The 25,605-nt window shown below is 44.1% G+C and overlaps 1 protein-coding gene across 1 annotated transcript in view; it reads right to left on the bottom strand.

Annotated features, from left to right (window-relative positions):
- CPO (carboxypeptidase O) overlaps positions 1-25,605 on the bottom strand; it is a 234,472-nt gene that overhangs the window by 171,747 nt on the left and 37,120 nt on the right. The window contains exon 4 of the mRNA XM_069221571.1: positions 24,555-24,665. Within this exon, the coding sequence (XP_069077672.1) occupies positions 24,555-24,665 (111 nt within the window). The remainder of the gene's footprint in view (positions 1-24,554; positions 24,666-25,605) is intronic.

Below are 25,605 nucleotides of genomic sequence, written 5' to 3'. Positions count from 1 at the left end.
CATCCTTTGCTAAAAGAATGTCTAAGGCAAGCCTGTTTTGAAGAGTCATAGCTCTTTCTGCTGCAAGTTCAGCATCCATCAGGATCATAGCACCTGAAAACTTTGTCAACATGTTATCCACTATAGTAGACAACTTTCTTATTTTGATGGAATTCAACACAACTCCCAATGAAGGAATCATGGCTCCAAATATATCTCCTACCACAGCAGCTGCGGTCTCTCTTTTCTGGATACGATGGGATCCAGACGTCTTTGGAATCATCGATAGGTCATCCAGTTGATAAACCTTTGGGAACACTATACCCAAATAACATCTCCCCCACCACCCTTTTGGAAGACGATAATAGGCATTATGCCCACAAATGTAATATACACCAGGTATGACAGGGTCAAGTCCGTTCATCATGAATGTCCATTTGGCTTTAAAGATAAACGTATGTTTACATTCACTCGCTCCTACGAAAATGTTGTCATAATAAGATTCACCTCGATATATACAAAAGTTCCCTACATGCCAAGCATCTAAAGCTATTCTCCCTTGTGTTTTTATTGCGGCAAAAGCATAATTATCTACTGAAGTCCTCTTATGTAGCTCCTTTTCTAATTTCGCATTCATTTGTGCCCTTCTATCATCTGTGCGATCTAAAAAGCTTATTTCTACTGCAGATAGCGAGCAGGTAAGATTTTCCCTGTGAGCGTGAGCTGTTTCAAAAGGTTGCATTGGCTCGAAAAATTCCCTCATTATTTTTGCATCCCACTCTTTAGCAATCTGGCTTAGCTGCGTGATTATAGGAACATATGCAAAGGTAACATCATAATTTGAGTAAAAATACTGTATGTTGGTTTGACCATCAAATCTAGAAGTTACTATACTACATGTAATCCCATATGTAAGAGGCATGTGGTGATAAGTCACCCCTTCGGTTACCGATGTCGGTATCTGTGTACACACATAACAATCTTTCGCATCCATAGTCTCAACATATTCTGTTAGCAAGCGATAGAAAACATTATACGAAAGCTCCTTCTTATCATGCAAGTGTCTCTCATCTAATTCTAGTCTTTTCAATGCGGTTAGTTCAGTGACAGTAACAGGAGCAAAAGTAGAAGCATCAATTTTCTCATTCTCACCCTTTCCACGTGTAGCAAGCACTATTGCCATTATCATTAGTACACATGCAGTTATCAAGCCTATACACGCATATTTACAATATTTCACTCTACTGTTTTGTGTAGCCATGATCTGTATAGAATCAGAGAGCTAGAAGCACTTATAAAGAAACTATTTAGCAATTTAGTTACAAAGCTGAACGAGCGCAATGTTCACACAGTTTTCTTCAGGAGCCCAGTCACTTATCGGTTAGCAGCATTTGTCTCAATTCGGCAATAACTCAGTCTTTTTTTTTTTTTTTCAAAGATCAATCAATAACTCAGTCTTTTATCAGTTCAGCAAATGTCTCATCCGGTTTAGCAATGTCTCAGCTGGTTGTATCACGTTAGATTGTAGCAAGCAATGTCATTTATCATAGCTCTTTCAATCAACAGTGTCCATAAAACTTTTCTTTTCTATTGGTATCTCTTCTTCTTCGTTCTCGAGGCTTAGAGATACAAATTCATCAGTCCAATCGTCATTGACTGCATATGCCCATTCTGGACCAGAATATCTCCTGTTTGGTATTCTTTTCCTTTTCAATTTTGCTTCTCTTTTCGATTCTGCCTCACTGGTACTTTCCTCTTTTGCCAAGTCTTTTCCTTCACTTGAGGTTGGTACCACGACAGACACTTCCTTTCTTTTCTCTTTCACTTTTGGCCTTTCTCTGTCGTTCAATTTTTCTCTAGTTCTTAGTTTTATTGGTGATATACTTAGTCTCCTCTTTGCACCGTGTCCACTTGATGGACCTGCGATCTCTTCTGTGGAAGCTTGAACAGTTTCGTTCTGTTCTGCCTTGTCCCCTCCTTCTGGGGAATCAATCAGGTTCTCCTTTTCCTTTTCTGTATCGTCTGCTTCTGGGAAAGCCCTCCTCTGATCAGGCTCTCCTGCTTCTTCACCTCTTTCGAGCCCTTCGTCACCGTTACTTTCGTCAGGCTCTTTATCACTTTCAGCTGCTTCAGGCTCTTTGTCACCTTCAGCTGCTTCAGGCTCTTTGCTACCCTCAGCTGCTTCAGGCTCTTTGTCACCTTCAGCTGCTTCGTCGCTGTCTGATGTTTCTCCTTGGTCTTCCCCAAGTGAGTCGGTTGTTTCGTCCTCAGAGAATATTTCTCTCTCTCCTGTTCCTGCCTGTTCGCTTTCAGTTCGGTTTTGCTCTGTCTCAGCGCTCAGCACTGTTTTATCAGGCACTGGCAGTTTCAGTGCTTCAACTTCCTCATCTGTGGGACACAACACTTTCTTTGTATGACTGGCGTGAATCCAGTTGGGAACTCCCGCACACTTCACGGCGGTAGTTGTCGCCAGGATCACTTGGAAAGGGCCTTTCCAACGGGGTTCTAGACACGACTTCCTCACGTGCTTCTTTATCACGACCCAGTCACCTGCTTTCAGTGTGTGTCCTGGACCTTGGATCGGTGGCAAGGTGGTTGCTTCCACCTGGTGAGAGAAAGAGCGAACCACGTCAGCCAGACCTTTGCAGTAGTCTAACACCATATCATCTGTAATATTCAAAAGCGCGTTTGCAGGAACTGCAGGAAGTCTCATGGCCCTGCCCATGAGAATTTCGTGCGGGGACAATCCAGTCTTTCTGTCAGGGGTGTTTCTCATTGACATTAACACCAAAGGCAATGCGTCAGGCCATTTCAAATTTGTCGATGCACATATTTTCGCCATTCTTGATTTCAGTGTACCATTCATTTGTTCCACCAGTCCTGAGGCTTCAGGGCGATAGCTACAATGCAGTTTTTGCTCAATGTTCAGCGCTGCGCAAAGTAACTTTATCACCTCGTTATTGAAGTGACTTCCTCTATCTGATTCTAAAGAGATCGGGAATCCGAAACGTGGTATCAACTCCCTCAACAATAGTTTTGCAACTGTAAGGCTGTCATTTCTACGTGTGGGATATGCTTCAATCCAGTGACTAAAAATGCACACAATCACCAACACATACTTCAGACCTCCATGCACAGGCATCTCAATAAAGTCCATCTGCATTCTGCTGAACGGGCCACTCGCCCTACCAATGTGGCTCGCGTTCACAACCGTTCCCTTCCCTGGGTTCATCTGCTGACAAATGACACATCAATGGCAAACTGCTTCTGCAGCTTGACGGAATCTGGGGTTAAACCAATCAGTTTTGAACAATCTTATCATGGCATCTCTCCCTAGGTGAGCCTGCCATGATAGAACCGCGCTAGCTGCGATAAGAGACTATTTGGCAAAACAAATTTTCCCTCATTTGAAACCCATAACTCATCTGGTCTCTTTGTGCATTGTGACTTAATCCAGGAATCTCTTTCATCCTCCCTGACGCTATTCTGTAATGCTTTTAGTTCATCCATTGTATCCACGACCTTCAAGGCAAATGCTTCAGCTGGTTCGAGTTCTGGTTCGCTTATCGAATTCCATTCATCCCTGAGCAATATACAGTTCAAGGCACAAAATCTTGCGACTTGATCCGCATATGCATTTCCCAGAGAAACATAGTCCTGTCCTTTTGTATGAGCACTACACTTTACCACTGCAACTTCGGCTGGCATCTGAATGGCGTGTAACAATTCCCTTATTCTCTCCCCGTTTTTCACTGGGGACCCTGAAGAAGTCAGGAAACCTCTCTGTGACCATAGTTGCCCAAAGTCGTGCACAATTCCAAACCCGTATTGACTATCAGTGTAAATGGTAACTTTCATCAATGTAGACAATTGACATGCTCTTGTAAGGGCTACAAGCTCTGCTACTTGTGCGGAATAGACTCCTTGGAGCCAGGATGCTTCCAAGACACCTGTTACAGTACATACAGCATATCCTGCTTTCAAAATTCCCATCCCATCTCTTAGACATGAACCATCAACAAAAACAATTTGGTCATTTTCATCAAGCTTAGTATCCTTAATGTCAGGTCGAGGTTTTGTGCAAAATTCAGTCACCTGAAGGCAGTCATGCTCGACGTCTTCAGCGTTCTCAATTTCAGCATTTTCACCAGGAAGCAAGGTTGCTGGATTCAACGTAGTGCACCTTTTCAGCTGCACATTCGGTGAGCCCAGAATTATTGTCTCATATCTTGTGAGTCTTGCTCCAGTCATGTGTTGCGTTCGGGAGCGGGTCAAAAGTATCTCAACTGAGTGAGGGACCATGACTGTTACTGGGTGTCCCATCACTATTCCTTCACTCTGAGTGAGGCTGATACCAACTGCTGCTACGGCGCGCAAACACCCTGGAAGTGCTGCTGCGACCGGATCCAAAGTAGCTGAAAAATACGCTACTGGTCTGTTTATGCCACCATGGGCTTGGGTCAAGACAGACAAAGAACATGCATCACGTTCATGACAAAACAATGTGAAAGGCTTTGTGTAATCAGGCATACCTAAAGCTGGAGCCCTGCACATGCATTCTTTCAATTCAATAAAAGCATCCATCTCATCTCCTTTCAGCTCAATTTGATCCAAGGCATCCTTCTGGGTCAGTTTCAGTAAAGGCTTGGCTAGAGTTGAGAAGTTGGGAATCCACTGGCGACAGTAGCTCACCATTCCCAAAAACTTTCTCACCTCCCTCCTTGTCTTTGGTGGACTCATTTGAAGTACACTTGTTATTCTTTCCTTCATTATTCTCCGTGACCCTTTCTCTATTTGATGACCCAAGTATTTCACTTTCTTCTGACAGAACTGCAACTTGGAAGGAGACACCTTGTGTCCATTCCTTCCCAAATGGTTCAGTAGAACAATGGTATCGGCTGTGCAGCCACTTTCTGTCTTAGATGTAATCAGTAAGTCATCAATGTACTGTACTAGGGTTGACTCGAATGGCAATTCTAATGCTTCCAAGTCTTTCTTTAGAATCTGATTGAATATTGACGGTGACTCAGAAAACCCTTGAGGAATTCGACACCAACTGTAAACTCTGTCTAAGAATTTGAAACAAAAGAGAAATTGGCTGTCCTCATGAAGAGGCACCGAAAAGAATGCTTGTGACAAGTCGATGACTGAGAACCACTCGGCATCGCAAGGGACTTGAAACATTACACAGCTGGATTCGGTACGACAGGGCAACATTTAACTATAATGTCATTTATTTTCCTCAAGTCCTGCACTATTCGGACCTTTCCACTTGGCTTTATTAGTCCCATGATTGGTGAATTACATGGACTGCTTAACACTTCTTTCAGTACTCCCTGTTTTACAAACTCGTCAATGAGTTGGGCAACTTTCATGAGGGTGTCTTGTGCCATGTGGTATTGTGGGGTCTGAGGAAAGGTTACATTTGGTTTTACAGTCACTTTCACTGGTTCCACTCCTTTCATCAATCCCACCTCTTTTCCTGTCATATCCCACACTTCCTTTCCGACTGTTTCCCGTAATTCAGCTGGAATATCTTCTTCAGTTATCATCGGGAAAAGGTTAATCAGAGGATACTCTTCATCAACAGTTTCCATCTCATCCCCTTCTACACTGTCCTCTTCTTCCCCATCACTGCTCGTCTGTATTCTAATTCCATCGTTCGAACACATAATCGAACATCCCAATTTGCACAATAGGTCTCTCCCTAACAGTGCTATCGGGCTTGAGTCACATACCACAAATTTATGTAACCCTTGATAGTTACCAATGCTGACTGGTACTGGATCTGTTATTGGGTTCGTCAGGTGCCTGTTTGCTACTCCCACCACTTGAACTGTCCTCCCTGAGAGTGGCAATTTTGGTACTTCAATGCTCCTAACAGTTGAACGTGTGGCTCCTGTGTCAACCAAGAATGAAACACTATGACCCATAACTCTTCCCTCCACATATGGACCCTTTTGATCAACTTCCAAGGATGCTGCAAGCACACAATTTCCTTCCTCATCTGAACTTTCACTCTCCCATACATTGTTTATTCCATTCTCACTATGTAATGGGAACTGTTGTACTGTGCCATTTGTACTCATCACCTGACCCGAGACCTGTGGAGGAACCATCACTTGCTGCTGACTCATTGGTGCCAAAGGTATTTGCATTTGCTGATTAGGTACCATGGGAAACTGCTGTTGCATTGGCTGCATTTGCGTCATCTGCATACGGGGCATCTGCATCTGCTGCGGCTGCATGGGCTGTAATCCCTGCAGCTGATTTATGGTCTGAAAATTTGGGTTTGGACCTCTCATTTTCGGTCCCCTCATTGTCTGGAATGCATTGACATCATTGTTTTGCTGACCAACACCTGCACCTTCCTGCACCACCATCGGGCACTCGCGTTTCCAATGACCGACAATTCCGCACACGTGACACGGCATCACCTTTTTCAATGCCTGCACACCATTCGGAGTCACAACAGTGTTCAAATCCGGACCATTATTCCCAAAACCTCCTCTGCCTCTGCCTCTCGCCTGTGGCTGAAACATCATATTTCCCTGCAACTGCGGCTGCGGTTGCGGTACCTGCTGTTGGAACCCTTGCAACCCTTGCAGACCTGTCTGAGCTGCTTTAAGTTGCATCATCATCACTTTCTCTTTCAACCTTTTCTGTTTCACTTCAATTTCGTCGCTACAGTATTTCGCATAATTCAACACCTCATCAATCGGTTTCGACTGCCAACAAATCAAATGCGTCTTTATCATCTGACTTATCTCTGGTCTCAGCCCTTCCACAAATCTAAACACGAAATGAAGCATGTCCTTCGCCTCTATTGTTTCCGTGCCACTGTAGTTCTTGAACGCCTTCAACAACCTCTCATAGTAACCATGAATCGACTCTTTAGCCTCTTGGGCAGTTCGATCAATCTTCTGCCAATCCACATTTTTCGCGGCAACCTTCGTCTTCAAATGCTCAATCACCTTATAGTACAAGCTCATCACCATAGGTGATGGTGCACCCGTATCCCTGTCTCTCTCTGGTTCACTTGTCGGCCAACCTACAGCTCTTTTGCAATCCTCCCACAAATCTGCCGGAACCACAATCTCAAAGAGGGTGTTCAGGTCTTCCCAAAGACATTTTGCAATCTTCACAAACCTATCAGTCTGTTGATACCATTCAATCGGTTTCTCTCTCAGTTTGGGAAAATCATCCGTAAAAGACTGAATGTCGCTTCTGTGCCACGGTACATGTATTAATTTCCCCCCTGCTGTCTCCCTCATTGGTAACATGGTTATTGCATCACTACTCTGTGGCCTTTTCTCATTGTGCTCTGGGACACTGTCTTTCTTCTTTTCCTTTCTCTTTACCCATCTGCTTTCCCATTTGTCTAAGCACCTCCACACTTGTGCACTCTGCAGCAATTCTCTAAGGTGCGCCTTCATGCCTGCTGACCTCATGTGTTCAAAGTCTGTGGTCCCGAAATCCAATCTATAGCTCCTGCTCAAGTGTTTTGTCTTGTCTATCTCAACCCCGTTTTTGTCAGCTATTTCTTGCAACCTTCTATGTACCTTGTTCACTTCTCTCGTAATCCTGGGACATAGATACCTCAGCTCTTCTTCCGAGTAGGACTCTAGCCTATTCACACCCATAGTCCCTTCCACCAATTCTTGTGCTTCCATGTTCAACCTGACCCTATTCAGATAGTCTTCTCCCTTCCCACTGGCTGAGCTTTTTGTGGAATTCAGACTGTTGAACCACTGTGTCAGCTGTTGCGCATTCAACCCCATCAGTGTAGCATTCACATCAACTGCCATTGATGGTTGCGGCAACTTTTCAGTGTTCGATGATAGCGGTATCATCAGTGGGGGACTCGACCTCACCACTGTTGACTGAGCACATATGGGACTAAACTCCATCAAGGACCCAGATCCAGTTGGCAGAGCCGCTATCGGAGTTGTCTCTGGAGTGTTTTGAATGCACCTCCTTTCCATCCCGCTCTGCACCATTGATCCTTGACCGCTCATACCTGAGTTAGGCTGAATGTACAAAGGTACCGGTGGACCTACAGTAATGGGTAGGGATATCGCATCTGCGTTTTGTCCATTCCCCATGTTCTGAGACATGTTCATTCCCACACTATGGGTCATCATTGCCGGCATGCCCATCTGACTCCCCGTCATCTGAGCATGTGCTGTCCCCCCCTGCATCTGCTTTTGAGGCATCAAAAACTGGGTTGATTCAGCTTGTGCCAATGTTGGGTTGCGACCATTCTGTACTCCCATTACGGTTGGATCTAGGGTCATTCCCGTACTGTTGTCACTGCTGTAGTACCTTGGGACCTGCGGCTGATACTTTTCTGCTGTTTTCAATATCGGCACATCTGGATATATTCTCCTAACCTGCGGTATCTGCGGGGTGAACAGTAAACTCGGGTCCTTAGATCCCGATGGCGTTTCTGAATTCGGAGTTTCATTATTCTGTACCGGTGCCGGAGGGGCAGAACTGGTACTTGGACCTTGTCCATTCTCTGCATAAGGTGGTGGACGGTCGTTCAGCAATTGCATGATTAACTCCTCATCCTCTAACTCCTCTTCTCTTCTCAACTTTTCCTCGTCCTCTCTATCTTTGGAACACCTCCTGTTTGTCTTACAGGTAACTTTCTTGCCTGTCGCCTCTTCTTCCTTAGCAATTGCGGGAAACAATTTTATCCCCTGCAATACATCTGACCTCCACACCTTCTGTGCATTATCCCACCTAGCGTCCGCTAGTGTCTTTTCTACCTTTCTTATCCTGGTCTCGAACTTATTTTGCTGTTGCTGTCTAGCCATCAGTTCCCAAATCGCTAGAGCCTCAAACTGTGCTGGCCTTGGAGGTACCTTCATGTCGTACATCGCGAATCAAAAATTCTCTAGGACCCTTATATTGAATGTCCCATGGATCGGGAATGCTACGCTCCCATGTTTCTCTGTCAGCTTGTGCCATTGCTTTAGCCAAAGGCACGGAGCTACCCCTTTTTCCTCCATTACAATGTAAGCTGGTGTACCTTCGGGTGGCATCTCCTCTCCTACGCTCGCTTTAATGTAAGACTCCCCCTTCATCGCACTCTTTAATGCTTTAAAAAATTTCATTTTCTCGTCTTTATTTCACAAAGTTTGTAATCAATAGGTGACTTTAATTCCCGGAATACTCTTCGCTTGCCTTTCCCCTTCCAATCGAGCCCCACGGACTGCGTCCAATCCGTGCGCGACCCTTCTCTGCAACCAACCTATCCCAGCGCGGCTCCTAGTGACGTCACACTCACACACTGCGGATGACAAAGCCTCGCGGCTTGTCCTCCTTCACTCAGCTCCTCTCGTAACAACTTCTAGCATGTATCGCGAGCAACCAAATAATAATAAAACAGATCTGTCGGTTTACTACAGGAAGGGTAACACAATCGCTTCAGGACCTTAGGGATTTTTCACTAGCCTCGGCAGTTATTCCATCTTTCTCGGTCCCCACTTTCGCAAGCAAATCTGAGCTGCAGACTCTGCTCTCAACTTGTCAGTGATCTATTCTAGTGCACTTAGAATTTGTCAAAGCCCGAAGTCGAAGTTTTCTTTCACTCCCTTAACACACGTACCGACTCGTTGACCACGCCCGGTCAACCTATTAAACCGACCAGACCACAACATAAAACAAGTGTCTCATACACTTTTCAACTTACTCCGGAGTCTCTTGACCTCGCAGGGCCCGTCTCAACAACAACAACCACGTGGACCTTTTTCTGCACAAAGCGCCACATACACATGAAGTTCGACGACTTCCCTACTCTCACACTCGGAGTCGCACCTCCGCTATTTTCTATGAAGTTCGACGACTTCCCTACTCCTACACTCGGAGTCGCACCTCCGCTATTCTCTAAAATCCTCGCAACCTTTTCAAACAACCTGCGGCAATAAGCTGTGCAAGCGCAAAATCCTAACCTCACTCATACCGTCACTAGTACCGCCAACGCCGATTTCACACCTCCATTCTCTCCATTCGCAAGCTCCGAGATCCCGGGAAAGTCGCGGGGGACCTAGCCCATCATCATTTTCTCAATCTGTTTTACCCAAGAAAAATCTAATTCAACACCATATACCTCTCGAGCGGGGTCCCAAAAGTCTAAACCGTTAATTCAACACCATGTATGTCTCGAGTGGGGTCCCAAAAGTCGAAACCGTCCTCTGCTACCATCTACTGATAGAGCGTTCCGTACTAATAATTTACCTGGGTTTTGGACGCTCTTGGGCCGATGAATCTTTTGACCAAGTGGGACTCTCTTCACCTGAGATCAGTCAATTTAATCCAATCAATAATCAATAACGAACATAAGCAATACCCTGATCAACATAACATTTCACAATTAATCCAGAATACATTTCGGCGAACCATGACCTTTCGGTCATGAATAACCACACCAATTTATTCAAAGTTAATGAATTTATTTCCCTATATTAACAAAGCTAGCACAATGTAGATGTGTCTTAACACCAAATGATATATGTAAATGAACATTAATAGCTGTCCATAACGGCGGAAAAGATGCAATCTATGCAGCATTTGAATAACAATGCCTTCGATAATGGCAATGCAAATCACTAAAACTATCATCTGTAATGAGCTAATTGCATACATTAGTCAGCATAACAAGGTCTCAAATTGCATTGTGCAACAAAAGGAATCCTCATCTAACCTCAAATTAGCATCGGCATGTGGGACTTCATGCAAAAACAATTTAGCAACATTAATTTGGAAAACTCCTAGCTAGGGCTCTTATCAAAAATCAGCAGTTGGTTACCTAAAAGAAACACAATGCAATTGTACAATTTCCTTTCATATTTACCAATTTCAATCAGCATTCAAGGAAGTCTTCGTCTCACAGGTATCGTTTTCGATCAGCATGGGACGGGGGCGAGGGGGCAGGGTGAACGGGGCAATTGCCTCACGGCGGCAAGATGAACTACTACTTCATGCAAAAGGGACAGATCAAAGTTAAAGTCTCTAGGGCGAGAATTTCTTAAAGTCTCTTTCTCTCGATTAGAGAAAGCATCAGAGTCTCTTTCAAAATGGCGTCGCAGCAAGGTGGGCCATAATAGCTGCAAAGTCCTGCAAATGGCGGGCAACGGCTGGTAATGGCTGGTAATGGCAGGTAAAGGCTATGGTGTCCGGGTAATGGCTACTTTCTTCTCGTGCACCAGGTTTAAATAGACAACAGTTCAAATCCAGTAGGGTCTTCCATTGGAGGGTTCATAGGTTGGCTTCAAATTGTCCAATCAAAAACAACAGTTCTCAAGCTTCTACCTAGGCATACATTATCCTTGGAGACGGTTACGTAAGTTGCAACATTTTATACCAATTAACTCACTTTCAGAGCTTCCATTGTCCGCACCTGCAGATTGACCTTGGAGCAAAGAAGAAGATGCCAGGCTGGCACGAAACCTTAAGATAAGCATGTGAACGATCTCAGTGGAAAAGTACAGCTTCAAGCAGAAATACACGTTTATTAGCACATTGGAAAAATACGAGGATCCAAATCATGAGACAAGGCAACTAGGCCGAAGCCTGCACTAAAGTTATGCTAAGCTAAAACGTTTCAAACAAGCAAATCGTAGCACACGTTTACGATTATGTCAGATTCGTACAATTCTAATACATCACGTTATATAAAGCACGCTTATAAATGTTGGCAAACTACTCTGAGGGCACACTTGTCCCCGTACAATCTTTATTCGTTCGATTAAAGTCACACTTGATTATTGCGGCACTACGTTTAAGCGCTAATAAATGTAAAACCTTCATTTCTGCGTCATCAATCCCTCCTCTGATGACTACTTGTCATCACACAAAACTATTCCCACAAATTTTATTCCATTAAAATTCTGTCAGTTCTCTTTTCCTTTTAGTTCCCCTAGTTCTTGCTTTGTATTCTGCCATTCTTTTCATCATTTTCTCTTCCTTCCTTCTCTTGATTCTTGCCATAATCATTATTATTCCTCTTTTTATTCCCCAAATCCCAAAGATGCAAATCAGTACTATTAATATTCCCTGTATTATTTTTAGCAATATTCCATTCCAAATGCCACCAAGCCAATTTCCCACTGAAGCAAGTCCCTTTCCAACCTTCTCCCACACTCCTGGTTCTTTCAATTCCTTCAAATCTGCACTCTCTTTTGTTAGATTAGCAAGCATTGTTTTAATCTTTGCACTGTTGTCTGGAATATACGTGCAACAGTGGCGCGCACCAAGCATTTTGCAAACGCCGCCATCCTTTGCTAAAAGAATGTCTAAGGCAAGCCTGTTTTGAAGAGTCATAGCTCTTTCTGCTGCAAGTTCAGCATCCATCAGGATCATAGCACCTGAAAACTTTGTCAACATGTTATCCACTATAGTAGACAACTTTCTTATTTTGATGGAATTCAACACAACTCCCAATGAAGGAATCATGGCTCCAAATATATCTCCTACCACAGCAGCTGCGGTCTCTCTTTTCTGGATACGATGGGATCCAGACGTCTTTGGAATCATCGATAGGTCATCCAGTTGATAAACCTTTGGGAACACTATACCCAAATAACATCTCCCCCACCACCCTTTTGGAAGACGATAATAGGCATTATGCCCACAAATGTAATATACACCAGGTATGACAGGGTCAAGTCCGTTCATCATGAATGTCCATTTGGCTTTAAAGATAAACGTATGTTTACATTCACTCGCTCCTACGAAAATGTTGTCATAATAAGATTCACCTCGATATATACAAAAGTTCCCTACATGCCAAGCATCTAAAGCTATTCTCCCTTGTGTTTTTATTGCGGCAAAAGCATAATTATCTACTGAAGTCCTCTTATGTAGCTCCTTTTCTAATTTCGCATTCATTTGTGCCCTTCTATCATCTGTGCGATCTAAAAAGCTTATTTCTACTGCAGATAACGAGCAGGTAAGATTTTCCCTGTGAGCGTGAGCTGTTTCAAAAGGTTGCATTGGCTCGAAAAATTCCCTCATTATTTTTGCATCCCACTCTTTAGCAATCTGGCTTAGCTGCGTGATTATAGGAACATATGCAAAGGTAACATCATAATTTGAGTAAAAATACTGTATGTTGGTTTGACCATAAAATCTAGAAGTTACTATACTACATGTAATCCCATATGTAAGAGGCATGTGGTGATAAGTCACCCCTTCGGTTACCGATGTCGGTATCTGTGTACACACATAACAATCTTTTGCATCCATAGTCTCAACATATTCTGTTAGCAAGCGATAGAAAACATTATACGAAAGCTCCTTCTTATCATGCAAGTGTCTCTCATCTAATTCTAGTCTTTTCAATGCGGTTAGTTCAGTGACAGTAACAGGAGCAAAAGTAGAAGCATCAATTTTCTCATTCTCACCCTTTCCACGTGTAGCAAGCACTATTGCCATTATCATTAGTACACATGCAGTTATCAAGCCTATACACGCATATTTACAATATTTCACTCTACTGTTTTGTGTAGCCATGATCTGTATAGAATCAGAGAGCTAGAAGCACTTATAAAGAAACTATTTAGCAATTTAGTTACAAAGCTGAACGAGCGCAATGTTCACACAGTTTTCTTCAGGAGCCCAGTCACTTATCGGTTAGAAGCATTTGTCTCAATTCGGCAATAACTCAGTCTTTTTTTTTTTCAAAGATCAATCAATAACTCAGTCTTTTATCAGTTCAGCAAATGTCTCATCCGGTTTAGCAATGTCTCAGCTGGTTGTATCACGTTAGATTGTAGCAAGCAATGTCATTTATCATAGCTCTTTCAATCAACAGTGTCCATAAAACTTTTCTTTTCTATTGGTATCTCTTCTTCTTCGTTCTCGAGGCTTAGAGATACAAATTCATCAGTCCAATCGTCATTGACTGCATATGCCCATTCTGGACCAGAATATCTCCTGTTTGGTATTCTTTTCCTTTTCAATTTTGCTTCTCTTTTCGATTCTGCCTCACTGGTACTTTCCTCTTTTGCCAAGTCTTTTCCTTCACTTGAGGTTGGTACCACGACAGACACTTCCTTTCTTTTCTCTTTCACTTTTGGCCTTTCTCTGTCGTTCAATTTTTCTCTAGTTCTTAGTTTTATTGGTGATATACTTAGTCTCCTCTTTGCACCGTGTCCACTTGATGGACCTGCGATCTCTTCTGTGGAAGCTTGAACAGTTTCGTTCTGTTCTGCCTTGTCCCCTCCTTCTGGGGAATCAATCAGGTTCTCTTTTTCCTTTTCTGTATCGTCTGCTTCTGGGAAAGCCCTCCTCTGATCAGGCTCTCCTGCTTCTTCACCTCTTTCGAGCCCTTCGTCACCGTTACTTTCGTCAGGCTCTTTATCACTTTCAGCTGCTTCAGGCTCTTTGTCACCTTCAGCTGCTTCAGGCTCTTTGCTACCCTCAGCTGCTTCAGGCTCTTTGTCACCTTCAGCTGCTTCGTCGCTGTCTGATGTTTCTCCTTGGTCTTCCCCAAGTGAGTCGGTTGTTTCGTCCTCAGAGAATATTTCTCTCTCTCCTGTTCCTGCCTGTTCGCTTTCAGTTCGGTTTTGCTCTGTCTCAGCGCTCAGCACTGTTTTATCAGGCACTGGCAGTTTCAGTGCTTCAACTTCCTCATCTGTGGGACACAACACTTTCTTTGTATGACTGGCGTGAATCCAGTTGGGAACTCCCGCACACTTCACGGCGGTAGTTGTCGCCAGGATCACTTGGAAAGGGCCTTTCCAACGGGGTTCTAGACACGACTTCCTCACGTGCTTCTTTATCACGACCCAGTCACCTGCTTTCAGTGTGTGTCCTGGACCTTGGATCGGTGGCAAGGTGGTTGCTTCCACCTGGTGAGAGAAAGAGCGAACCACGTCAGCCAGACCTTTGCAGTAGTCTAACACCATATCATCTGTAATATTCAAAAGCGCGTTTGCAGGAACTGCAGGAAGTCTCATGGCCCTGCCCATGAGAATTTCGTGCGGGGACAATCCAGTCTTTCTGTCAGGGGTGTTTCTCATTGACATTAACACCAAAGGCAATGCGTCAGGCCATTTCAAATTTGTCGATGCACATATTTTCGCCATTCTTGATTTCAGTGTACCATTCATTTGTTCCACCAGTCCTGAGGCTTCAGGGCGATAGCTACAATGCAGTTTTTGCTCAATGTTCAGTGCTGCGCAAAGTAACTTTATCACCTCGTTATTGAAGTGACTTCCTCTATCTGATTCTAAAGAGATCGGGAATCCGAAACGTGGTATCAACTCCCTCAACAATAGTTTTGCAACTGTAAGGCTGTCATTTCTACGTGTGGGGTATGCTTCAATCCAGTGACTAAAAATGCACACAATCACCAACACATACTTCAGACCTCCATGCACAGGCATCTCAATAAAGTCCATCTGCATTCTGCTGAACGGGCCACTCGCCCTACCAATGTGGCTCGCGTTCACAACCGTTCCCTTCCCTGGGTTCATCTGCTGACAAATGACACATCAATGGCAAACTGCTTCTGCAGCTTGACGGAATCTGGGGTTAAACCAATCAGTTTTGAACAATCTTATCATGGCATCTCTCCCTAGGTGAGCCTGCCCATGATAGAACCGCGCTAGCTGCGATAAGAGACTATTTGGCAAAACAAATTTTCCCTCATTTGAAACCCATAACTCATCTGGTCTCTTTGTGCATTGTGACTTAATCCAGGAATCTCTTTCATCCTCCCTGACGCTATTCTGTAATGCTTTTAGTTCATCCATTGTATCCACGACCTTCAAGGCAAATGCTTCAGCTGGTTCGAGTTCTGGTTCGCTTATCGAATTCCATTCATCCCTGAGCAATATACAGTTCAAGGCACAAAATCTTGCGACTTGATCCGCATATGCATTTCCCAGAGAAACATAGTCCTGTCCTTTTGTATGAGCACTACACTTTACCACTGCAACTTCGGCTGGCATCTGAATGGCGTGTAACAATTCCCTTATTCTCTCCCCGTTTTTCACTGGGGACCCTGAAGAAGTCAGGAAACCTCTCTGTGACCATAGTTGCCCAAAGTCGTGCACAATTCCAAACCCGTATTGACTATCAGTGTAAATGGTAACTTTCATCAATGTAGACAATTGGCATGCTCTTGTAAGGGCTACAAGCTCTGCTACTTGTGCGGAATAGACTCCTTGGAGCCAGGATGCTTCCAAGACACCTGTTACAGTACATACAGCATATCCTGCTTTCAAAATTCCCATCCCATCTCTTAGACATGAACCATCAACAAAAACAATTTGGTCATTTTCATCAAGCTTAGTATCCTTAATGTCAGGTCGAGGTTTTGTGCAAAATTCAGTCACCTGAAGGCAGTCATGCTCGACGTCTTCAGCGTTCTCAATTTCAGCATTTTCACCAGGAAGCAAGGTTGCTGGATTCAACGTAGTGCACCTTTTCAGCTGCACATTCAGTGAGCCCAGAATTATTGTCTCATATCTTGTGAGTCTTGCTCCAGTCATGTGTTGCGTTCGGGAGCGGGTCAAAAGTATCTCAACTGAGTGAGGGACCATGACTGTTACTGGGTGTCCCATCACTATTCCTTCACTCTGAGTGAGGCTGATACCAACTGCTGCTACGGCGCGCAAACACCCTGGAAGTGCTGCTGCGACCGGATCCAAAGTAGCTGAAAAATACGCTACTGGTCTGTTTATGCCACCATGGGCTTGGGTCAAGACAGACAAAGAACATGCATCACGTTCATGACAAAACAATGTGAAAGGCTTTGTGTAATCAGGCATACCTAAAGCTGGAGCCCTGCACATGCATTCTTTCAATTCAATAAAAGCATCCATCTCATCTCCTTTCAGCTCAATTTGATCCAAGGCATCCTTCTGGGTCAGTTTCAGTAAAGGCTTGGCTAGAGTTGAGAAGTTGGGAATCCACTGGCGACAGTAGCTCACCATTCCCAAAAACTTTCTCACCTCCCTCCTTGTCTTTGGTGGACTCATTTGAAGTACACTTGTTATTCTTTCCTTCATTATTCTCCGTGACCCTTTCTCTATTTGATGACCCAAGTATTTCACTTTCTTCTGACAGAACTGCAACTTGGAAGGAGACACCTTGTGTCCATTCCTTCCCAAATGGTTCAGTAGAACAATGGTATCGGCTGTGCAGCCACTTTCTGTCTTAGATGTAATCAGTAAGTCATCAATGTACTGTACTAGGGTTGACTCGAATGGCAATTCTAATGCTTCCAAGTCTTTCTTTAGAATCTGATTGAATATTGACGGTGACTCAGAAAACCCTTGAGGAATTCGACACCAACTGTAAACTCTGTCTAAGAATTTGAAACAAAAGAGAAATTGGCTGTCCTCATGAAGAGGCACCGAAAAGAATGCTTGTGACAAGTCGATGACTGAGAACCACTCGGCATCGCAAGGGACTTGAAACATTATCACAGCTGGATTCGGTACGACAGGGCAACATTTAACTATAATGTCATTTATTTTCCTCAAGTCCTGCACTATTCGGACCTTTCCACTTGGCTTTATTAGTCCCATGATTGGTGAATTACATGGACTGCTTAACACTTCTTTCAGTACTCCCTGTTTTACAAACTCGTCAATGAGTTGGACAACTTTCATGAGGGTGTCTTGTGCCATGTGGTATTGTGGGGTCTGAGGAAAGGTTACATTTTGTTTTACAGTCACTTTCACTGGTTCCACTCCTTTCATCAATCCCACCTCTTTTCCTGTCATATCCCACACTTCCTTTCCGACTGTTTCCCGTAATTCAGCTGGAATATCTTCTTCAGTTATCATCGGGAAAAGGTTAATCAGAGGATACTCTTCATCAACAGTTTCCATCTCATCCCCTTCTACACTGTCCTCTTCTTCCCCATCACTGCTCGTCTGTATTCTAATTCCATCGTTCGAACACATAATCGAACATCCCAATTTGCACAATAGGTCTCTCCCTAACAGTGCTATCGGGCTTGAGTCACATACCACAAATTTATGTAACCCTTGATAGTTACCAATGCTGACTGGTACTGGATCTGTTATTGGGTTCGTCAGGTGCCTGTTTGCTACTCCCACCACTTGAACTGTCCTCCCTGAGAGTGGCAATTTTGGTACTTCAATGCTCCTAACAGTTGAACGTGTGGCTCCTGTGTCAACCAAGAATGAAACACTATGACCCATAACTCTTCCCTCCATATATGGACCCTTTTGATCAACTTCCAAGGATGCTGCAAGCACACAATTTCCTTCCTCATCTGAACTTTCACTCTCCCATACATTGTTTATTCCATTCTCACTATGTAATGGGAACTGTTGTACTGTGCCATTTGTACTCATCACCTGACCCGAGACCTGTGGAGGAACCATCACTTGCTGCTGACTCATTGGTGCCAAAGGTATTTGCATTTGCTGATTAGGTACCATGGGAAACTGCTGTTGCATTGGCTGCATTTGCGTCATCTGCATACGGGGCATCTGCATCTGCTGCGGCTGCATGGGATGTAATCCCTGCAGCTGATTTATGGTCTGAAAATTTGGGTTTGGACCTCTCATTTTCGGTCCCCTCATTGTCTGGAATGCATTGACATCATTGTTTTGCTGACCAACACCTGCACCTTCCTGCACCACCATCGGGCACTCGCGTTTCCAATGACCGACAATTCCGCACACGTGACACGGCATCACCTTTTTCAATGCCTGCACACCATTCGGAGTCACAACAGTGTTCAAATCCGGACCATTATTCCCAAAACCTCCTCTGCCTCTGCCTCTCGCCTGTGGCTGAAACATCATATTTCCCTGCAACTGCGGCTGCGGTTGCGGTACCTGCTGTTGGAACCCTTGCAACCCTTGCAGACCTGTCTGAGCTGCTTTAAGTTGCATCATCATCACTTTCTCTTTCAACCTTTTCTGTTTCACTTCAATTTCGTCGCTACAGTATTTCGCATAATTCAACACCTCATCAATCGGTTTCGACTGCCAACAAATCAAATGCGTCTTTATCATCTGACTTATCTCTGGTCTCAGCCCTTCCACAAATCTAAACACGAAATGAAGCATGTCCTTCGCCTCTATTGTTTCCGTGCCACTGTAGTTCTTGAACGCCTTCAACAACCTCTCATAGTAACCATGAATCGACTCTTTAGCCTCTTGGGCAGTTCGATCAATCTTCTGCCAATCCACATTTTTCGCGGCAACCTTCGTCTTCAAATGCTCAATCACCTTATAGTACAAGCTCATCACCATAGGTGATGGTGCACCCGTATCCCTGTCTCTCTCTGGTTCACTTGTCGGCCAACCTACAGCTCTTTTGCAATCCTCCCACAAATCTGCCGGAACCACAATCTCAAAGAGGGTGTTCAGGTCTTCCCAAAGACATTTTCCAAGCTTCACAAACCTATCAGTCTGTTGATACCATTCAATCGGTTTCTCTCTCAGTTTGGGAAAATCATCCGTAAAAGACTGAATGTCGCTTCTGTGCCACGGTACATGTATTAATTTCCCCCCTGCTGTCTCCCTCATTGGTAACATGGTTATTGCATCACTACTCTGTGGCCTTTTCTCATTATGCTCTGGGACACTGTCTTTCTTCTTTTCCTTTCTCTTTACCCATCTGCTTTCCCATTTGTCTAAGCACCTCCACACTTGTGCACTCTGCAGCAATTCTCTAAGGTGCGCCTTCATGCCTGCTGACCTCATGTGTTCAAAGTCTGTGGTCCCGAAATCCAATCTATAGCTCCTGCTCAAGTGTTTTGTCTTGTCTATCTCAACCCCGTTTTTGTCAGCTATTTCTTGCAACCTTCTATGTACCTTGTTCACTTCTCTCGTAATCCTGGGACATAGATACCTCAGCTCTTCTTCCGAGTAGGACTCTAGCCTATTCACACCCATAGTCCCTTCCACCAATTCTTGTGCTTCCATGTTCAACCTGACCCTATTCAGATAGTCTTCTCCCTTCCCACTGGCTGAGCTTTGTGTGGAATTCAGACTGTTGAACCACTGTGTCAACTGTTGCGCATTCAACCCCATCAGTGTAGCATTCACATCAACTGCCATTGATGGCTGCGGCAACTTTTCAGTGTTCGATGATAGCGGTATCATCAGTGGGGGACTCGACCTCACCACTGTTGACTGAGCACATATGGGACTAAACTCCATCAAGGACCCAGATCCAGTTGGCAGAGCCGCTATCGGAGTTGTCTCTGGAGTGTTTTGAATGCACCTCCTTTCCATCCCGCTCTGCACCATTGATCCTTGACCGCTCATACCTGAGTTAGGCTGAATGTACAAAGGTACCGGTGGACCTACAGTAATGGGTAGGGATATCGCATCTGCGTTTTGTCCATTCCCCATGTTCTGAGACATGTTCATTCCCACACTATGGGTCATCATTGCCGGCATGCCCATCTGACTCCCCGTCATCTGAGCATGTGCTGTCCCCCCCTGCATCTGCTTTTGAGGCATCAAAAACTGGGTTGATTCAGCTTGTGCCAATGTTGGGTTGCGACCATTCTGTACTCCCATTACGGTTGGATCTAGGGTCATTCCCGTACTGTTGTCACTGCTGTAGTACCTTGGGACCTGCGGCTGATACTTTTCTGCTGTTTTCAATATCGGCACATCTGGATATATTCTCCTAACCTGCGGTATCTGCGGGGTGAACAGTAAACTCGGGTCCTTAGATCCCGATGGCGTTTCTGAATTCGGAGTTTCATTATTCTGTACCGGTGCCGGAGGGGCAGAACTGGTACTTGGACCTTGTCCATTCTCTGCATAAGGTGGTGGACGGTCGTTCAGCAATTGCATGATTAACTCCTCATCCTCTAACTCCTCTTCTCTTCTCAACTTTTCCTCGTCCTCTCTATCTTTGGAACACCTCCTGTTTGTCTTACAGGTAACTTTCTTGCCTGTCGCCTCTTCTTCCTTAGCAATTGCGGGAAACAATTTTATCCCCTGCAATACATCTGACCTCCACACCTTCTGTGCATTATCCCACCTAGCGTCCGCTAGTGTCTTTTCTACCTTTCTTATCCTGGTCTCGAACTTATTTTGCTGTTGCTGTCTAGCCATCAGTTCCCAAATCGCTAGAGCCTCAAACTGTGCTGGCCTTGGAGGTACCTTCATGTCGTACATCGCGAATCTCAAATTCTCTAGGATCCTTATATTGAATGTCCCATGGATCGGGAATGCTACGCTCCCATGTTTCTCTGTCAGCTTGTGCCATTGCTTTAGCCAAAGGCACGGAGCTACCCCTTTTTCCTCCATTACAATGTAAGCTGGTGTACCTTCGGGTGGCATCTCCTCTCCTACGCTCGCTTTAATGTAAGACTCCCCCTTCATCGCACTCTTTAATGCTTTAAAAAATTTCATTTTCTCGTCTTTATTTCACAAAGTTTGTAATCAATAGGTGACTTTAATTCCCGGAATACTCTTCGCTTGCCTTTCCCCTTCCAATCGAGCCCCACGGACTGCGTCCAATCCGTGCGCGACCCTTCTCTGCAACCAACCTATCCCAGCGCGGCTCCTAGTGACGTCACACTCACACACTGCGGCTGACAAAGCCTCGCGGCTTGTCCTCCTTCACTCAGCTCCTCTCGTAACAACTTCTAGCATGTATCGCGAGCAACCAAATAATAATAAAACAGATCTGTCGGTTTACTACAGGAAGGGTAACACAATCGCTTCAGGACCTTAGGGATTTTTCACTAGCCTCGGCAGTTATTCCATCTTTCTCGGTCCCCACTTTCGCAAGCAAATCTGACCCGCAGACTCTGCTCTCAACTTGTCAGTGATCTATTCTAGTGCACTTAGAATTTGTCAAAGCCCGAAGTCGAAGTTTTCTTTCACTCCCTTAACACACGTACCGACTCGTTGACCACGCCCGGTCAACCTATTAAACCGACCAGACCACAACATAAAACAAGTGTCTCATACACTTTTCAACTTACTCCGGAGTCTCTTGACCTCGCAGGGCCCGTCTCAACAACAACAACCACGTGGACCTTTTTCTGCACAAAGCGCCACATACACATGAAGTTCGACGACTTCCCTACTCTCACACTCGGAGTCGCACCTCCGCTATTTTCTATGAAGTTCGACGACTTCCCTACTCCTACACTCGGAGTCGCACCTCCGCTATTCTCTAAAATCCTCGCAACCTTTTCAAACAACCTGCGGCAATAAGCTGTGCAAGCGCAAAATCCTAACCTCACTCATACCGTCACTAGTACCGCCAACGCCGATTTCACACCTCCATTCTCTCCATTCGCAAGCTCCGAGATCCCGGGAAAGTCGCGGGGGACCTAGCCCATCATCATTTTCTCAATCTGTTTTACCCAAGAAAAATCTAATTCAACACCATATACCTCTCGAGCGGGGTCCCAAAAGTCTAAACCGTTAATTCAACACCATGTACGTCTCGAGTGGGGTCCCAAAAGTCGAAACCGTCCTCTGCTACCATCTACTGATAGAGCGTTCCGTACTAATAATTTACCTGGGTTTTGGACGCTCTTGGGCCGATGAATCTTTTGACCAAGTGGGACTCTCTTCACCTGAGATCAGTCAATTTAATCCAATCAATAATCAATAACGAACATAAGCAATACCCTGATCAACATAACATTTCACAATTAATCCAGAATACATTTCGGCGAACCATGACCTTTCGGTCATGAATAACCACACCAATTTATTCAAAGTTAATGAATTTATTTCCCTATATTAATAAAGCTAGCACAATGTAGATGTGTCTTAACACCAAATGATATATGTAAATGAACATTAATAGCTGTCCATAACGGCGGAAAAGATGCAATCTATGCAGCATTTGAATAACAATGCCTTCGATAATGGCAATGCAAATCACTAAAACTATCATCTGTAATGAGCTAATTGCATACATTAGTCAGCATAACAAGGTCTCAAATTGCATCGTGCAACAAAAGGAATCCTCATCTAACCTCAAATTAGCATCGGCATGTGGGACTTCATGCAAAAACAATTTAGCAACATTAATTTGGAAAACTCCTAGCTAGGGCTCTTATCAAAAATCAGCAGTTGGTTACCTAAAAGAAACACAATGCAATTGTACAATTTCCTTTCATATTTACCAATTTCAATCAGCATTCAAGGAAGTCTTCGTCTCACAGGTATCGTTTTCGATCAGCATGGGACGGGGGCGAGGGGGCAGGGTGAACGGGGCAATTGCCTCACGGCGGCAAGATGAACTACTACTTCATGCAAAAGGGACAGATCAAAGTTAAAGTCTCTAGGGCGAGAATTTCTTAAAGTCTCTTTCTCTCGATTAGAGAAAGCATCAGAGTCTCTTTCAAAATGGCGTCGCAGCAAGGTGGGCCATAATAGCTGCAAAGTCCTGCAAATGGCGGGCAACGGCTGGTAATGGCTGGTAATGGCAGGTAAAGGCTATGGTGTCCGGGTAATGGCTACTTTCTTCTCGTGCACCAGGTTTAAATAGACAACAGTTCAAATCCAGTAGGGTCTTCCATTGGAGGGTTCATAGGTTGGCTTCAAATTGTCCAATCAAAAACAACAGTTCTCAAGCTTCTACCTAGGCATACATTATCCTTGGAGACGGTTACGTAAGTTGCAACATTTTATACCAATTAACTCACTTTCAGAGCTTCCATTGTCCGCACCTGCAGATTGACCTTGGAGCAAAGAAGAAGATGCCAGGCTGGCACGAAACCTTAAGATAAGCATGTGAACGATCTCAGGGAAAAGTACAGCTTCAAGCAGAAATACACGTTTATTAGCACATTGGAAAAATACGAGGATCCAAATCATGAGACAAGGCAACTAGGCCGAAGCCTGCACTAAAGTTATGCTAAGCTAAAACGTTTCAAACAAGCAAATCGTAGCACACGTTTACGATTATGTCAGATTCGTACAATTCTAATACATCACGTTATATAAAGCACGCTTATAAATGTTGGCAAACTACTCTGAGGGCACACTTGTCCCCGTACAATCTTTATTCGTTCGATTAAAGTCACACTTGATTATTGCGGCACTACGTTTAAGCGCTAATAAATGTAAAACCTTCATTTCTGCGTCATCAGGTGTCATGTTGATAATCAACTTTATTACACATCTGTGCACTGTTGAATATGTCTGATATGTTCTGTCTTGTGTGCGGTGTTAGTTATTTTTGTGCTTGGTGTTTATTAGTGGAGAGGGCTGTTGTAAAGTGATTGATATGCAAATGCATGGCATATCCATGCTGTGAGGAATGTTTGTGCAGTGTTCTATTTAGTGTGATCTGTGGGATGTTGATGGTAATTGATATAACCTGGTCTGAAGTTTAGGTTAAGGGAGCATAGATTTTGCTGAAGAAATTGCACTGCTATTGTCCAGACAAAATATTAATTGTTGGCTGACTTTGCGAATGTCAACCAACACATAATTCACAACTTTGTTCCAAGCGCCGTTGATTGTTAAATACATTGCCCATTCTGTTTATCACTGCCACAGTCCATACTCACACATGAATCACACATGAAAAGAAATCACAGTTTCAATAACTAGAAGGCGCCCGAGTTCACTTACAGTTGTCCATGAATACACGTAGCCATCGACGTTGTACACTGGTAGGACATAAACATCTACATTCTCGAGCAGCATTTGTATTTTCGGGTCATGCTGGTGATTTTGCACAATCTGGAAATGGAAAGGGTAAATTAGAACAGCAGGCAGCCTGCTACAGATCAATTACAAAACGTGAATCAGCAAATGGCTTCGTGAGAAAGGCTGGAGAGACAGGAAGTCTGTTTTTAATCTGCTCATCCCGGGATAATTGACTTCCTGCAGTTGATAGAGTTAAGAAGACAGAGTTTCCTGTGCAATCCCCGGCTCTTTGATCATTTTCTCAAACAAATCTGCAGGAATATTTTGTCTCCAGGAGCTTTCATAACTTTATAAAAACGCTGTTGGAAAGATCAGTTAAAAACTGAATTTATCTAAATATATCTACGTATGCAAAATTAATGTATTGCAGTGCGAAAAACACTGTGCACAGTCAGAAACCAACCTGTACTGCAATACTTTAACTTAAATTTTGCTTACGCACGCTGGATACTGGATTCAGTGCACTGGAGTACTCGGCGCCCGTCCGTGTGGCAAGGAGTATGTTTTTGATTTAAGCACCTCACTTGTCTCACTTGTGCCACGCACCGTTGCCGCTTGGGGTTTCAGACGGGGAGATATATATAGTGCTTTAAATGGGCCGGTACTCTCCGGTACTGAGTACCGGCACTTTTTTATTTTGAGAGGCAGAGTGCCGGCATATCTCAAGAAAAACGTAATACTTTTAATTGGAGAGTTCCGGCACTTCTCAGAAACAAGCAGGTACTCTGGCACAGAGTACCTGCGCTTCTATTTTTCAATTTAAAGCACTGTATACATATATATATATATTGATTTGCTGAAAACTATGTCTGCGAACCCATTTATTTCAAACTGTTTTTTTTTAATTTCCACATTTACAAAATTTTTAAAAGTAGCCTAGTTAGTGCCTTGTATCTCACAACTCAATTTCCCATTGGTTTTGGGATCAGAATTTAGGTTATGCCAGCAAGGAGTTGCCAACCACAACTCAAAT

This window comes from Pleurodeles waltl, chromosome 3_1, assembly GCF_031143425.1.
Source record: "Pleurodeles waltl isolate 20211129_DDA chromosome 3_1, aPleWal1.hap1.20221129, whole genome shotgun sequence".
Taxonomy (NCBI): Eukaryota; Metazoa; Chordata; class Amphibia; order Caudata; family Salamandridae; genus Pleurodeles; species Pleurodeles waltl.
The sequence above is the reverse complement of the archived record's forward strand: the minus strand, read 5'-3'. Positions and strand labels throughout refer to the sequence as shown.